A 17,375-nucleotide genomic window follows, 5' to 3' on the forward strand; every position below is an offset into this window, starting at 1 on the left:
AGGCTCTGTGCTAAACCAACAGTCCTGTCAGTCACAAATGGCTGCAGAAAACAGGCTAAGGATGAAAGAAATGCTTGCAATCTGCCTTTGTCCCCACGTCTGGGCACAGCTGAATCCCCAAGGAGCACACTGGTGTATGGGATTGTTTTGCCAGACTATCTAAGAATAGCTGCACAGTACGCTTCCTGCTAAGATGGCAAGAAAGTAGAGGAGTCAGTAGATCTACTCACAATCATGGTCTTAAAAACTCATGGTCTTTTTCCTGGTAACATGTTCAGCTCCTTCTTTAACAATCTACAGGTAACATGGACAAAGAGTCTTTATTTTGTGATTCTGTAACTGCCTGAGCACATTTCCCGACAGCGCAGAACTTTAAATCTTTGGAAAAGTAACAACATGCACAGATACCCACTTGCAACAGAGCCTTTAGTTTGCCTTTTCAGAAAGAGAAACCTATTCCTTAGTACTGGAGACAGGAGGACTTCTGGCAAAAAGGGAGAAGTGCTTCTCTTACTACAGAAACAGCAACTGAAGTAAGTTGCCAACATTCCCCTCATGCTGAAGTTTCATTTGAATTCACATTTATTTTTCTAAATCTGTGGTTCCCTTCAAGCTCACATTTGATACTTGGTATTTACCAAGGCAAGCACTGAAATCAAATCCAAAATATAACAATGTACTGGCGAGAATCTCAAAGTCCTGGAACTTTTGGCTGGGAAAGTAAGTAGGAAAAAGCATATCTCTGTGTCATGATCTCCTCATTGACAGTCCAGGGCCATTATAAGTAAAAACAAACAAAAAATCCAAAAAGTAATTACAAACCAATAGAATGACACCCTAGAGACTTATTAAGCAGCTCCCAGGAGTAGCTCAAGGGCTTTGACTCCTGCCCCAGGCAAGCAGCTCTCCACCACTCCCCTTCTCCCTCTAGCAGCAGCAGGGCAAGTCCAGCCCAACAGCATCAAGCTCAACGCTCGCAGCTCACTCTCCTGTACTTGCTATGCTGTTTCCATACAGGCATGAAATGATCTCCAAACGCAAAGTTTGTGTGCACCAGAATTATCCCATAAACCAGAGCAGGACACAAGCTATGCAGTTGGAAATCTCCTGATTTACATGTGTTTGACAGTAAGTATTGAAATGCTGCAACTTCTAAACTCTGTTGCATTATCAGGAGATAGAAGATCAAACACCTTTCACGAAATGGCAACTATCCTGTATGTGTGACAGACCGCACTCATTGCTAGCACTGCAGCCAAAACACTGCATACTGCTGCTTGTTTGCTGCACTGTATGGGTCTTTCCATCACATCTGCTATGAGATGCCTGCACTTGCAGAGCTAGTGTTACCGAAGAAAAGGGGAAGCAGAAGAGGAGAGCTGTTATTCAGCATGCTGATTACATCTTCTGAATCAGATATTTGATTTTAAATTTGGCTGAATCCAACTAAGAGAGTATGCCGCAATGTAGATATTTACCTGATCACATTTTCATACCTCAGTGTTGATCTCTCTCAGACTACTTCAATGCTGTGGCTGTATAAAGCCTCTTTTAAGATAGCATGAGATTTCTTCAAGCTATTACAAAAAATTCCAAATAACCTCAGAGACTGATAGGGATTTCATAAAGACAAGAACATCACTTTTAAACTGGTATCAGTAAAGATTTTTTTTTAAGGTATGTGACATCTTGCGATGAAGCTGTTAAGATGAATAGATAGCGCTACTAAAATATTAACAGTAGCTCAAGAGATGTAAATTCTTTAACTACTGTAGGGCTTGTAAATAAACGTTCAGATGGCACCCTGACAGTTACACAGATACTTGCTTCTCTTTGTGAGAGGGTTCACAGTGTCCAAAAGACCAGACTTATAAACAGAAAATCACATGAAGAATAAAAGGAGTGTACAGATGCCCACTATTAAAAGGAGGAGTAGAAAAAAAATAATCATTAGCATAAAGAGAAATCCTTCACATTTGGCCTGTTTTATGAAAGCTCTCCTGTAACACAACAAGAATTCAAGGCAGAGACAACCTTAAATGCAGTGATATGACTGCAGAGAACATGCAAGGGAGCCTCCCTGAAGAAGCCACCAGCGAAGGTGGCAAACAGGTGGCCACTGCAGCCTTAGTGATTCTTCGTTACAGAGCATTTCCCACCTGAACACATCCTTAACATACATACTCCCAGTGCTCTGAAGACACAGACAGTGGTTGACACAGTCCCTCCCCTAGGAAATTTGTTGGGTATCTGCTAATTCAACTCAGAACAACAATAAAGGAAAAGGAAAGCTCTGGTGAAAAGAAGGAAATAAAACAAGCCCACGCTACTGCAAATCAATGTATTTTCCTTTTTTATGCTAAGTTATTCTTTGGATTTGCATCTGATTTATTCACCCTCTCAGACGCCAAAGCAGATCTGAAAGTTTTATTGACTGATCAGAGTTGGCTAGACTAGTTTCCACAGAATACAGAAGTTGGTACTATTCAGAAGATCAAACTGGAGCCATCTTCAACAGTTTCCAGAAATCTGTAAGTTTTCACAGTCTGTGGCAGAGGACAAAAGAACACTGAAGACAAACTGGTGATAAGCTTTGCAACCTGTCCCTCAGACTCATCTGCTGATTTATCAACAGTCTCATGTTTTTACCTGACCAAAACAGCAATATATGAAATGTCCAGATCAGTTGGTCGGATTGCAATTCTTCGGTTTACTTTTATACAACATTGCAAAGTTCATGAAAATAAAAAAATTCTGCGTTTTCAAAGATGTCAAGAACATTATGCATATGTGACCGATGGATCTGTGAACTGGAACATTTCCTCGTCGTACAAGTCTTCTGGTAGTTTTTCATCTCCATCAGCAAAAAACGTAGGGAAAGGAGGGTTTTTATTGCAGTCTTTGTGAACACGCAATTTTGTATCTCTGACCTAAAAGCAAGGGAGGAAAAGGAAGGTTAATAAAATCTTACAGAAGACTTTCAGACAGCAATGCACAAGAAATTAAGGAAATCATCTAGCATGAGTAAGCAAAAACAGCAGCATTCACATTATACTTGCTTATCTGAAGGATTCTGTATGCAATCATCAGTTATTTTAATATCAACTTGTAACCAAGTCACTGATGAGTTAAAAAAAGCACAAACAGAAAACAAAGCCTCACTCCACCCACTGCCAAAGCAAAGAAAACCAAAAAAGCCAAGGGAGAATTTATTATCACTTGTACCAAACGGACAGAATCAATATCTACTCTTATAAATTCATTACTCAATATTTTAACATGTTATTAACATAAGTGAAGGTAAGCAGGACTTGTTTAACTGCGTTATATCCCACACTGCTTTCCTACATGACATATCAAGTTACACTATGCAGTGTAATCACTCCCTCCAACAACCAAGACATGCTTTTGTTTTTAAGACCCAGTTCTAGCAAATGATTTTGCAAAGATATGCACATATGCGGTAAGTGCTCCCTCTGGCTACCGCTGAGCTGCTCAGTGACTGCAGATTAACTATGTAGACTTCTTCCCCTAGGAATCAGTTCCCGTGTTTGTGGAACATGAGCCCTCAGGAAAGTTAATTTCCAGGAACTGCAGTGCCACAGAGAAATAACTTTCCTTTACTGACCTCTCTACATGGAAAAAAAGGTTTAAAATCTAGCCCCCGAAACTCCCACCTCTGAAGAAAATTAGTAGTTAGAATTATCAGCAAAAGGCAGTTTGTCTGCAGTGGAAGATAAGAGAAGTGGTATCTCCAAAGAAAAAAGAGCTACAAATTTTCAAATAATGAAATTTCATTCAAAATAAAATGCTTCACTTCTGTATCATTACACATGCTCTTCCTTCTGGAGCTGTAATAATCTCTTTCCATGCACTAAATTCAATTGGATTAGAAAAGGCACAACAAGATTAGAGAAAATTTTAGCATAGTGAAGATAAGCTCTCTTTCCCCTGCTCACCTCCATCTTTTTTTTTGGTGGGCTTAAGAGCAGGAAGCTTGCTCTTACTTGGTTGGAAAAAGCTTCAAATAAGAGAACTGTGATTTACAGCAGAAATTAAATAAAACAACTTTATGCCTGCTGACAGTTCTGTTCTGACAGCCTCATATTTACCAGATTCATATCAGCTATTACTCGAGCCTTAGCCAAAGTCCAACGAGGATTCCTGGAGATGAAGTGCACAAAAGGTTTGACTTAAATTTCAGCTTCTAGAAAACTGGTATTTATTATTTTTTCCCAAAGAAGTTCCAACAGTTTTCTAAGTGCAGGTTTGATAAACAGAAGAAAATCGTTTGTTGAGAATGAGGGGGAGAAAGGCTCAATACATTGTGTTGGTTCGGATGGCTGCTTAGGTCATTCCTCTTCTACCAGACACCACCCATTTGTCAACTGCCACACACGGCTACTGAAGTACCAGCACCTGGGGCAGACAGGAGTTCACATCTATATGCAGTCAACCAGGCGGAGGTCAAAGCCCAAAGACCTTTGCTGCAACTACAGCTCCAACTACAGCGAGTTCACAGGAAACATAACCAGACACACATCCAAACTGCTGCAGCCAAGAAGTCATCTTTCCCTTTCAGTATGCTGCTGTTATTTCTTTTACTAGATAAACATGTTCTAGTAACTTCACTAGTTACTACTATTCCCTTTTCCCTTTCTCTCCTCCTCCCTAATCCCATAACACATCACAAGACTTCTTTGCTACCTCTTTTCTGGAAGACAGCAAAAATGGACATGGTCACTACAATTACGGTATATTAGGAAGATAGAAGTAAATTACTTCTGATACCTTATTTATTTCCTATGCATCTTATTAGAGTGTTTTTCATCTCTAATTTTTTGCTACTTTGGATTATTCTTATTGCGGAATAGATATGTGGTGTTAGACTCAGGCGAGGTCGTTACAGGCTGGTTTGGATTCCTGGAAAATAAAAGGAATTCAAATCTTTGTTTTCCTTTTTTTTTTTTTCTTAAAGCAAATCTGAAGACTTATGAGTAAGACATCTGTTCTTAACTGAAGGCAAACTCAATGTTCTAATCTTTGTCATTCACTAGTTTACCTAAATAAATCTAAGATTTCTGTTCAACCTCAACGTTGTATTTCACGTATGAATGTCAAGAGGTAGATAGTGTCTTTTTTGTGACAAAGAGAAAACCTAAAAGTCTTAAGACTCTTAAAGGATATTTTCAACAGACCATGGTACAGTAATATTCCATTTTACCCCTTCTAAACTCATCAGAATCTTGACAGATCCCAGAAGCACGAACCACGGCTGGTGTTAAAATTATTTTCTTCTGATATGCTCTGTATTTTGATTGCTGTAACTGATACAGCATGTTCCTGGACTGGCAAAAAATACTACTCTTTTTCCATCCTTTCCTACATTTGCTGCTTTCAAATGCAAGTGAAGCATCAGCTGAAACATCCTGAAGCCTCATATCAAAGCATCAATATCAGACTGAATGAATGTGCCTCTTCCTCTCTTCTAACTTCCAAAAGTTCTTAGGCAGGTATTATTATTCCCATCAAAAGAGTAATTCAAATTCACTTTACAACTGAAAATTCCAATTAGCATCTTAAAACATGGTACATTTTCTATCTATATTCTCTACAGAATTACTGGATGACTTGCTTTGTGTTTATGAATAATGCAGGATGCCAAAAGTTTTCTGTACGTATATCTCAGATTTCTGCACGGTAATTTCACAATAATATAAGGAAGCTAAATAGAATGTATCGGCAGTTATAATTGTTTGTGTAAATATTGTCTTCTAAGTGACCCAGCAAAGCTCTTCCAGTTATCCAAGTAATCTTCTGAGAGCAGCCCTAATAAAGGGAAAAATGGTAGTGAATGTCTTTCACCTTATTCCTCAGAGTCACAATTCTACGGCTGCAAAACAATGCTTTATAGCAAAGAGTCCAAAGCTGTATCAAGTAACATTTAACTTTTTTCCTTCCCAGAGACCACAAAATATTTTTTAAACTCTGTGTTGAAACTGCTGTATAAGCAATCGCTCTGGTAATCTCTTACAGAAAAGCAGTAGTCTCTAAAAGATTTGCAATTATGCACAAATAATTAACACACAAACCTCTCTCATAATTGCCTGCAGGCCCTACAAAACATCTATGATTCAAAATCTTAGACGTGACATCATTAAACCTTTAAGAAGTGTTCTACAGGTTTTCTGGCAGTATAAATCTAATGCATTCACAACTGATAGCACTGATCCCTTTCCACTCTCTTCCTCTAAGAACAAAAAAGGGGAAAAAATGGGGAAAATGGAGAATCCTATGATATCTGGGTGAGTGTTAATGCCCTGTTATTAAAATCCCATGCATCTAGCTCTCACTCACAGATGGAGCTGTGGTCAGTGCCCAACTGGCCTTTATAATCCATATAAGCATTCAATGTATAAATCAATATAACATAACCACCTGGCTTGCTTAAATACTGTTAATGTTACTGTATATTCTAGTGCACTATTCTAGGTAGGTAGGTAATATACATAGTAGCATAAAATGCACTACAGTATATTCTCTGTGAAGTTTTTTATTGAGAAAAGCTCTAGAGAAAGTTGAAATTGGACTTGGTCATGATTTGTCACCGTATCTTTAAACGACTCATGGAGTTTGCAGACACTTAATAAACTGTACATAAGCATGTCCCATATACAGTCAGCAAAATGGGTAGTATAAACAAACATAAATTCAGCAGTCTATCAACATGAAGTAATATGGTCTTAAGCAGGCATTAAAACTTGATGCTGAAGTCACAACTCACACTGGCAGTTTAACAGGGCTTCAGGCAGTATTAGCAACCACAGCCAAGAACACAAAATGTTTGCCAGACAGGAAAGTGTGTTTCAATATACTGAATTTTAGAAGTAATCTCCTCAGGTGTCATATGTTACCTAGCTCAGCCTCTATGCTATTTTCACAGTTAAAGAAAAAGAAATAATATAAGAATTACGACCATTTCTGACCTGTCTTATTTTGCCTTAAAGAAAATCCCCACACCACTCTATCAAGGTCCAGGATAGGGAACATGAGAGAGGTCAGGGAATTACACTGTTCTCACAATTCCTCCATTTAAGCAAAGCATCCCCAACTCAGGTGTCAGCAATATTAGCAAGTGAGATACAAAATAAGTAGGATGCAAACTTCTACAGACTTCTCTTAAAGAGAAAAAAGGAAAGAAGCAGTAGGGGAAGACTGAGAAGTTAAGTTTCTTAGCTCAAGCTCAGTACTACACTAAAGCAATGGTGTGCTTCAAGTTTAATTATAGCTTGCAAAAATCAACATAGTGATCAGCATTGAATATACTAAGAAAACTAGGCATCTTAAAAATAGGTCATGTATAAGACATTATCAAACCTAAACTATAACATCCAGTATTATAATATACAATATTATTATAACATCCCCTCTGTTAGAAAGCAGACACTTCAAAGAGATTAGTCTTATGCTTTTCCCCTGAATGAGTGAATAGAGAACTTTCTGATAATCTACATGGGAGAAGAAAATCAAGCACCATAAGCTTCCAGAAAAACAAACCCAACTAACCAACCAACAAACCCAACCAATGAACCAACCAAAAAAAAAAAAACAAAAAAAACCCCAACGGAATCAATTAGCTTTATTTCTCCCAGAGGATCAGTACCACAGTAGTTAATTCCAGGTCCTATAACCTAAGAAGATACAGCAAGAGTAACAGGTATTACCTGAGGTAGGTTATCTCAATAGGCACAACACAGTAATGTACAAATGTTCATTCTGCAACACCACACTAAGAATAGAAAAATTCCACACATTCTACAATGCTGCTAATTTTTCTTAACTTTATTAGACCTTGTCATTGAGAAAGAAATCCATGCTAAAGTAAGCTTTCTCGATTAGTTTTCCAGTTGGCTAGAAACATTACTTGTGTCAGTTATTTAACTGCATGGTTCAGCATGCAATATCAAATGAAAACTGTGTTCTAATTAGACCAGGAATCCACAGATCCTCATGTTCTGCACCTTTTGTGCTGATAATGAAATTTGAAAAAAATCTAAGTGCTTAATCTCCATCTGCTGATGCACTAAGTTTCCAAAAATATGTAACATAAAATAAATACATGCTTTAAGGTGCACTGTGATTTTAATGGTTACCAAGCAACAAAGAGGGGGTACTCAACAAAAAATGCATTCCTCTTAGAGGCACACAGAGAAAAGTATTATGTGATACTCCACTTCTTGAGCTCAAAGACAGATGGTTCCCCATCCCCTAGACATTACTCCTACCATAATTACAGACAGGTATTCAGCGCAACAAACAGTTATAATGAAAGCTAATATCCTATGGTTTCTCTCCTCAGTTACAAATAACTATACACCAATGTAAAGAAAGTCAAAATCTGTATGTAAACAACAAAAAAAAAAACCCAAACCAAACATGGAAGGAATGATCAAAACAAGCTAAAAACCACCACAAAATAGTATTGTACCTTCATCTCAAAACAGATTTAAAAATAAAAATCCATGAAAGCCTGAGTTTGTAGCACTTTGACCAAGTTTGTTCACATATTCTATTATGCCAGTCAGACAGTTCTAAGAGATGAAATATGTAATTCTACCCATGGGTCCTCAACCTTCATTTCTAAGAGATGAAATTAACTGCAACTCTGAAACGTGTATGCCAAAAATCATACCTGAAGACACTGGACTTTTAAATTTCAGAAAACTATGGCTTGAAACATTTGCAAAAAGGTAGGTATATTACAAGTACAATTACCACAGATTCTGCTCATCAAACAAAAAGACAGCAAAGCAGTCAGAAAAGTGCTTTGTGTCACTCTGAATCACAGAATCATACGGCTGGAAAAGACCTCTAAGATCACCTAGTCCAACCGCCAACCCACCCCCACCATGCCCACTGACCACGTCCCTCAGTGCCACATCCACACGGTTCTTGAACACCTCCAGGGACGGTGACTCCACCACCTGCGTGGGCAGCCTGTGCCAGTGCTTCACTGCTCTTTCTGAGTAGAAATTCTTCCTAATATCCAACCTGAACCTCCTCTGGCGCAATTTAAGGCCATTCCCTCTCATCCTATTGCTGTTACCTGGGAGAAGAGGCTGACCCTCACTTCACCACAGCCTCCTTTCAGGCAGCTGTAGAGAGCGATCAGGTCTCCTCTGAGCCTCCTCTTTGCCAGACTGAACAATCCCAATTTCTTCAGCCGTTTCCCATAAGACTTGTGCTCCAGACCCCTCACAGCTTCGCTGCCCTTCTCTGGACATGCTCCAGGGCCTCAGTGTTTTTCTTGTAGTGAGGGGACCAAAACTGAACACAGTACTCCAGGTGTGGCCTCACCAGTGTCCAATACAGAGGAACAATCACTTCCCTAGTCCTGCTGGGTACAAGTCAGGATAGCATTGGCCTTTTTGGAATCCAGACAGTTTTTCATGCAGTGAAGGGTTCACATCTCCAAGCCATGGGCTGACAACTTCTCCAGGAGTATACAGTGTGAAGCAGAGTCAAAGGCTTTAGTCAAGCCTAAGTAGATTACATCCATTGCCCTTCCCTCCACCAGTAGATAGGTCACTCTGTCATAGAGGAGAGGTTGGTCAGGCAGGACCTGCCTTCCAGGAACCAACCCATGTCGTCTAGGGCTGATCCCCTAGCTGTTCCGTACATGCTGTACAACTGCACTCAAGATAACCTGCTCCATAACTTTCTGTAGTACTGAGGTTGACAAGCCTGTAGTTACCCAGATCCACCTTCTGACCCTTCTTGCAGATGAGTGTCACACTGGCAAGTCTCCAGTTGTCTGGAACCTCCCTGGTTGACCAGGACTGTTGATGAATGATGGAAAGCAGCTTGGTGACAGTTGTAGGTGGAGCAGGAGGTCACTGTTTCCTCCTGAATTACAGGGGGATTATTCTACTCCCCATCCCCTCAGGGGGCTGAGTACCCTGAGAATAACTGTTCTGACCATTAAAGACAGATCGAATTAGGCACTGAGTACCTCAGTCTTTCCCTCATCTTTTGTAGTAATAATCGGTAATAATGTGGAAATCACTTGAAAAAAGCTATGAAGCCATCTTTACTTTTGATATTAGGATAAAGTTCCAATCATTATTTACGGTGAGTGAGCTGAACAGAAATTGCCACTAGAAATGGCAAGCACTTAGCTATTAATGCAGTAGACTGCCCTGACAATCAAAGTCCATTATCCTCTTCATATTACAGATGTCAACACAGTTGTTTACTGGATGTGCTCAGATGGCTTGGCCCAGCAGTCTCCTGTCAACAAGTCTGTTGAAAATGGCAGTACTGCTGCCTCAAGCATTTTTTTTTAAGCTAACAGCAGGACTGCTTTCTGAACTGAAACAGAAAAGCCAGGCTGGTAAAGAGGATACATTCCAATCTAAGCAAGAGTAATGCCTTAGCAAAGAAAAAGCAAAGTTGGAATAAAAAGGTAGAAGAAATTCATCAAGAAGGAAAGCACATTTCCAGTAAGTTCTTCTCCAAACAGAATTGCATAGTGCCTGATCAGCAAGGTAGCACTGATTTAAATTAGATCTCCACAGCATACATAAAAATGTGTGGTATGCACACACAAAATTTGCTTTAAAAACAGCTTGTATTACAGATGTTTAACAAGTGGTTCTTTTTTTTAACTGACTTAAAAACTTGAAAAACAAAGAATCTAATGAGCCTAGTTAGAATAAAAGTCTTTAGTTAGTCCAAATAAGAACTGTATTCAGAGTCTCAACAGCTTCATAAAACGCATCCTTGCAGGTAAGAGATCTGAGATGGGTACATTCGCTTGCCACTGGACCATTTAAGTGTGGATGGATTTTAACAGCATTACAAAGATTCACAACTTTTTGCAACAATTAGTTCTTGCTTAAGAGTACTATTAAGATCAAGTAATAAGGACGGGGCATCAAATGTTAATCATTTTTTCAGCTACATTACTTTGCTTGCATACATACATGATTTAAAAATATGATCTGATAACAAATTCACACTTAATTAAACCTCAGATTAATGTAAAGCTATCTATCAGTTCCAAGTCCAAAATAAGATACTTAGAATACAGTTGAAGACAAGGTCATTCATTCTGATGGACCAGTGAAATGCCAGTAAAACTGTAGTCTTAATTCTACATCACCTACGTAATGCACAGGGATTTTGCAGAAAAGCTGCCCCGGAAAAGTTCTTCTCCTGAACATGTTTACCCACTTTGTCTTCAAATCTTGGGAGAGAAATGTGTAATGTCACTATCCAGGCCTGGAGCAGACATGACAATCAAAGCAATTTATAGACACCTTACTCAGAAAATGGGCCTGCTTTCCAATGACAGACACACAAAAAGAAACTTCATTTTGCTGTCAAACACCTATTCTGAAGCTAGCTCTACTTTACGTAATGCCCGTGGACTTCTGCTCCACAACCAGACAATACACAGCAGAAACTGAATCTTCATGGTAAAAATAGGCCAATAAACTTATTCAAAACATCAGAACTTCCTGAACTCTGTAACTTTTCAAGAAACCACTTAAAGGAAGATTATTTAAATCTGCACAGTACTTCTGAGGATTTCAAACTACGGTTGTTATACATACATCTGTATATCTGACAATTTAGATAATCAACATTAATAAAAATATTTGATATCCTGTAACCAACATGTTAAGTTAGAAAAGAAACAACTTACAAGGAATTTGTTTGCAAATGTGTAGGATATACTAATAGGAAGAAAAATCTGTTTTGAAAAAAAATCTTTAAAAGTATTTCCCTTGCTTTGATGTAAATTATTTACGTTGTAAAAACACAGACTTCCCTCTGTTTCAGTTTCTCTTAATGTTAAAGCGCTCTCCTTAAAATCTGCAATTAACAATTTTGTAAAATGTCACAGATACATGTGTACTGATTGCAAAGGGAACTCATATCATTACCGTGAACTCAAATTGTCTCAATTACTTCTTAGAAAGGTAAGTGCTCCTGTGCACGTGAATGCCTTGAATAACTTCTCAGGCAGTGCTTGCTGTATTTCTGTATTCTGTTCATGAAAACAGCCCTTAAATCTCACCAACATAATATTGACTCAGATTAGAAGGGGATGCACCTAGCCCTGAGACACTTACCATAGAATTCCAATAACTGCTGTCTTATCATATGCTACCTGAATGCACAACCTCACTGCAAACCTAAGAATGAACTTTTTAAGCAGTGACCCACTGCTCCTATTAACCACTGTTTAAGAGAGCTGACCCTACTTGCTTTAATTCAATCGTACAAGATTGAACTCTAAAGAAATGATGATTGCATTCAACCAAATGTTTCTTCTCTTTCTTATTTTAATAAGAGAACAGTAGAAAGATAAGCAGTCACTAACACCAGAAAGTTGAAACTAGCAAACATACCTTCACCAGACAATTTGTGTGACCTGGAACAGAGCCATGTACATAAATAATATCATGTTTTGTGTTGATCCTCCACACCTAGGAGACAAAAAAACCCCACAACGTTACTGAGCTCATTTTATTCCCAGCTTTACAAATGGTAGCTGAGCTATGCACAAACTGATTTACTGGAGGTGGTATTACAAGGAAGAAGAATCTTCTACAGATGCCTTAACATGCCACAACATTCAGTCATACACTACTTGGAGTGCACAGTCTTCTAATGCAGGAGTCTGTTAAACAGTTTTAAGGCGCTTACAGTCAGGCAGGTTAAGGCAGCCCAACTGAAACTCCCAAGTCTCTTTTCCCCTCTAACAGTAAGAGCTGTTGTAAAACTCCTAAGTGACAAATTAAGACAAATATATTCAAGCAAACGTTATTGCAACCATTCGTCAGTTTCTAAATTCCGTGAAGTGCTCAACTGAACAAGCACGTTTTCTAGTTATGAATCATTAGTTTTAGTTAGAAGGCAGTAGCACACTTTGTTGCAGCCTAGAGGCTAATATGCTTTTTGTGCAAACTGCAGAACTTGCTGGCAGAGACAGAAAATAGTAGGTGTAATAGAGTTTGAACAAATGGAATAGGCATGAAAATATTAAGTGAAGGTTGCCAGAAGCCTGATGCTTTTTCTGCTGCAAAGGCAGAAGTCTTGGGACACAGTGCAAAACAAGAGCTGTGCAAGTGTCATCTGAAATCACAGTCCCCAAGGATTAGATACATGTAAACAAAATTCAGACATCTTCTTTGTAAGACACAAAAACACAGGAGCATACATTTGCTGCTGCTGTCTTTCGAACATGCTTATTGCTGGCAAAAATGGCAGACAGTACACCATGACATACAGCTAAATCCATTTGCTTGGCAATGGAACCATCTTATTCACATTATAGTAGAGTCAGACTTACCTTTAATCCAAAAGATGTCCTATAGACGTTACCCATTTTACCAGGCATTTTCTTTCCAGGGAAAACTCTGGAAACTTTCTAGAAAAAAACAGAAAAATTATATAATTGCAAGATGTATTCTTAGAAACTTGAGAGTAGCAGCAAGGAAAACAGGCTGGTATTTACAATGTTGAAAACATCTAATACTGATTAGTATTTAAAATGCTAATCCTTACTTGCTGGATGCTAAATATTACTTTTTGTGTTTTCTGAAATACTTGACCTCAATCATAAAACCACTGTAAATAATACTGCTGTATCCACAAAGGGATTCTAGCTTTGCTTAATATGAAATTGTTATAGATTCAGAGCAAAATCTTCACTCATCCCATATATTCATTTAGTGAAAAACAAGAAAACGTACAGTTCTCTGAAAGTGCTGTCAACACACAACTCTTACCTGTATCACAGCCAACAGCAACTAGCAAACTTGCCTAAAATACTTGTGGATGACAGTAGAGCTCCAGAGCAGTCCTGCCTTAGGACGTTGCCATAGTTAAGATATACTTTAGCTTCTCCCTTCACACAGTCCATGAGTTTTATATTTATGCACAACAGATTTTTTTAAAGCGTGTGTTTTTTCATAAGAGAATCTAAAATGACACTTCTTGCTACTGCTTTATTTCTGTATCCCATTTTTGTTTGGCTGGGAATATCCTGGAGAATAAAAGGCACGCACACACACAAAAAGGGCAAGAATAACTGAATAACTTAAATAATTTTCAGTTCTATAGTATTTTCCAGGGATTTGCCTCAGTCTCCAGTAATATCGTATTAATAATTAATTGTGTTTATTTATTCAACTTCTATGAAAGTCTTGATTTCAGGAAATCAACTGCAATAAAGTTCTAGGACGCAATTTTGTCCTGCACAGGGCAGGATTACAAAAAAACCTGAGGTGGTCAGTGCTAGACTGGAAAATTACAGATAATTCAGGCTCAGTACTGTGATCTGTCAGTTCTAATTCTGCAGCAAAGCTAGCTTGCAGAAAGTCCTCTTAGCTCAGCCTAAATGTTGTGCAAACGTTATAGGGACAGAATTTAAAATGTATCTGTTCCAAAGAAGTTTTAAAGTAATACTGCTTATAGTTTTAAACTTTAAAGTATTTCATACTCTGCTTAAAAGGGTATGAAGCCAAGGAACTATTCTGGGGATGAAAGAGCTCATTAAGTAGCTCCACAAACCAGTATAAGTGATAAAAGCAATCGAGATTCCACAATACAGCCATCTATTTCTGCAGAGAACAGCACGATATCTGCAGAATAAAACAATGAGTAAATCTTTTCTAATGTATAAATTCAGCGATTAAAGATTTTTAGAATTCTCTGTGAAGTTTTAAGACTATTTCTCCCAGCTATAGTCCAAGATACCACAATTTGCTCAGCTACTCACCAGCAATACAGTACACTCATACAGTTATCTGCACTGTTTATTATACAGATTTCTGAATCTCATTTGGAACAGCTGGGGTTCTCTGCTACCACAGAGCAGATAATTCATTTCTAGTAAGCAGTTCTAAATGTACAGGAGAATGTTTACAACAGAAGGTGAGAAGACATAAGAATCCTCACATTGGTAGATATTGCTCCAGGACGTCTGTGAGTTTTAGTTTGGCCGTGGCTGGCAGGCTGCCCTTTAAATCCCCACTTTTTCATGACACCTTGAAATCCTTTACCAATTCTGTAAAGAGGACAATAAAAAAAACAAACCTGGGTAAGACTTACAATAAAGTTTCCAGCAAGGAACAAGACTTTCAGTCAGGCTCACAAACTTTTTATAAACATTTACTTTTTACTTTTAGCAAAGTTCAGCCGATACAAGACAATAGTTTAAATATATCTGTAATCTATACAATAAACATATTCTAGTACAATACTTCAGTGCTGCTTTAGAGAATAAGAAGCACGATGAGGGAGTCATGCTACAATGATCTAAAATGTTCCTTGCTGCGATTGTACATGGCATTATGATAAAATTTTAACCAGTATCAAGATTTGACACCAGAAAAACAAAAAACCCAAACCAAAAGTAACTGTATAACAAAATATACCAAAACTTAACGAAAGGCAGTGTCAAGAGAGGGAGAGCATAGTTGCTTGGACTGTCATCAATATAAGCCAAGGAATATTTCTTCTCCCAACTACAGCATGTTCATCCCTTGAACACAGCTTGTTTTCACTACACAGTCTGTAGTAAAAGCATTTAACACATTTGATCTGGACTCATCTGACAAATAAGCTCTAAAGTAAAGTAACAAATAAATGCATCTTCAATGCCTTAATATTAGAGGCAAATATAATTACTGGCTCTGGAGTTCTGTTTACTGCAAGGAGAAACTCAACAGGAAAATCTGGTTCACTGTTACACAAAAGAAAAGCAGATTGCAGTACGTGTTTAAATCCACACTGTCAGTTTCCAAAAGGAAAAGTCTGTCCGCAGGGTTTGCGGCTGCCCTGGTCATTTAATTATTGTAACAAGATGATCCAATTTACAGAAATCCTTTCTCCGCTAATGGTCTTTGCAATGCCACAGTCCTGTTAGCTGCAGCATCAGAACCTTCCAGCAAAACATGGGAAAATTAAACGGGGAATAATCATGCATACTCCATGTTGTACCTATGGACAACACTTTGTCATCTTCCCTGATCACTGACGTGAAGAGAAAAACAGACATATGCTGAAAACATTGCCATTTCCAAAAGGAGATTCTCTCCTCTTCCACTTGAATAGTTCTCTGACTGGTGGTCTACTTGCCTACAGCAATTTTTTTCTTTAAAACCATCTATTATGGCCGTTTTCCAAGTAGGCTGCTTCTGGCATCTCTGCTGAAGATGGAATTAGTGAACTCTCCAAAGCCAAGTGCAAGTGCATCACACAAAACAGCTGTGCAGTTAGCAGAGAGAGCAGACTGGGGGCCATGATTAATTCTTTAGCAGCAGAAATGTGCTTGCAGTTCATAGAAAACCATACAGCCATCTAAAGCACTATTTCAAAAGAAAACCATTCAAAAGAACCACTTCAATATTTCACTTCATTCAGATCACTTTTAAGATATCAGCAATTTCGAATCCTGTATATTGTACTTTCCAATAAAATATAAAAAAGTAATCCTGCTAGAAATATTTAATATTTGCAAGAGGTGCCTTTTGAGAAAGTATTTACTTCATTGAGTGCAATAAGATACCATAAGATAAGAGTTCTTAGAGCTCAGTGATTTATACAATGATGCAATAGACCACGCTTATCTACTTTTAGTCTTCTTTTTAGCTATACACACATTTTACTGTGAACAAAGACATAAGAGTTTATAATACCAAAACCTTAAGAAAATGTATAGAAAGTTTGGACAGACTGGGAAAAGAGTACTCTGGTAAACCTTAAATTTCTCAGGTATCTGTTATTTGGAATATGGAAACAGTCATCAATATCTGAAATATTCTGATAAAGGTTAAGAAAGAGACCTCAATTGTAAATAATAATTTTTTATAATGTTTAAAGCTTTACTAACTACCAACATTCTTTCATCATATTTATTCAATCATTCTTTAGAATAGTTTCACTTCTCCTGTGTTAAGCACTGACTGAAGGTCACTGAAATACCTACAAATGTGCTTGATCTCAGTATTTCTTGAACTTTAGTTTTCCACACAACATGACTCTCAATCAACATTATGACTCAAAACAAAGTTTCATAAATTACATAAATGAAATTAAACAGTTTTTAATAAATAATTTAGTAAGAAGGAACCACAGTTTTGTTTCATTCTGGAGTTTTTCATTTTTTTTTAAGAAAGAATAAGCTGTGTATAACATTCTTTAAGCACATGTCAAGATGAAAAACAATCATATAGACAGTATATAGGTCTTCCCAGTCTTATCTTTTTTCTGAAATAAAGCTGGAGCCAGAATAAAAGCCATAGGAGTATGTAAATCAAAAGAAGTCTAAAATTCAATAAGGAACTACTAGCATCTGT

The 17,375-nt window shown here is 37.8% G+C and overlaps 1 protein-coding gene across 1 annotated transcript in view; it reads right to left on the bottom strand.

Moving 5' to 3' along the window:
* MRPL3 (mitochondrial ribosomal protein L3) overlaps positions 2,328 to 17,375 on the bottom strand; it is a 28,937-nt gene continuing 13,889 nt past the window's right edge. The window contains exons 7-10 of the mRNA XM_021388908.1: positions 14,974 to 15,082; positions 13,364 to 13,441; positions 12,420 to 12,497; positions 2,328 to 2,930 (exon numbers count right to left, since the gene is read on the bottom strand). Coding sequence (XP_021244583.1) covers positions 2,781 to 2,930; positions 12,420 to 12,497; positions 13,364 to 13,441; positions 14,974 to 15,082 — 415 coding nt within the window. The 3' untranslated portion in view covers positions 2,328 to 2,780. The remainder of the gene's footprint in view (positions 2,931 to 12,419; positions 12,498 to 13,363; positions 13,442 to 14,973; positions 15,083 to 17,375) is intronic.

The sequence above is a fragment of the Numida meleagris genome, chromosome 2 (assembly GCF_002078875.1).
Source record: "Numida meleagris isolate 19003 breed g44 Domestic line chromosome 2, NumMel1.0, whole genome shotgun sequence".
In the NCBI taxonomy this organism is placed as follows: domain Eukaryota; kingdom Metazoa; phylum Chordata; class Aves; order Galliformes; family Numididae; genus Numida; species Numida meleagris.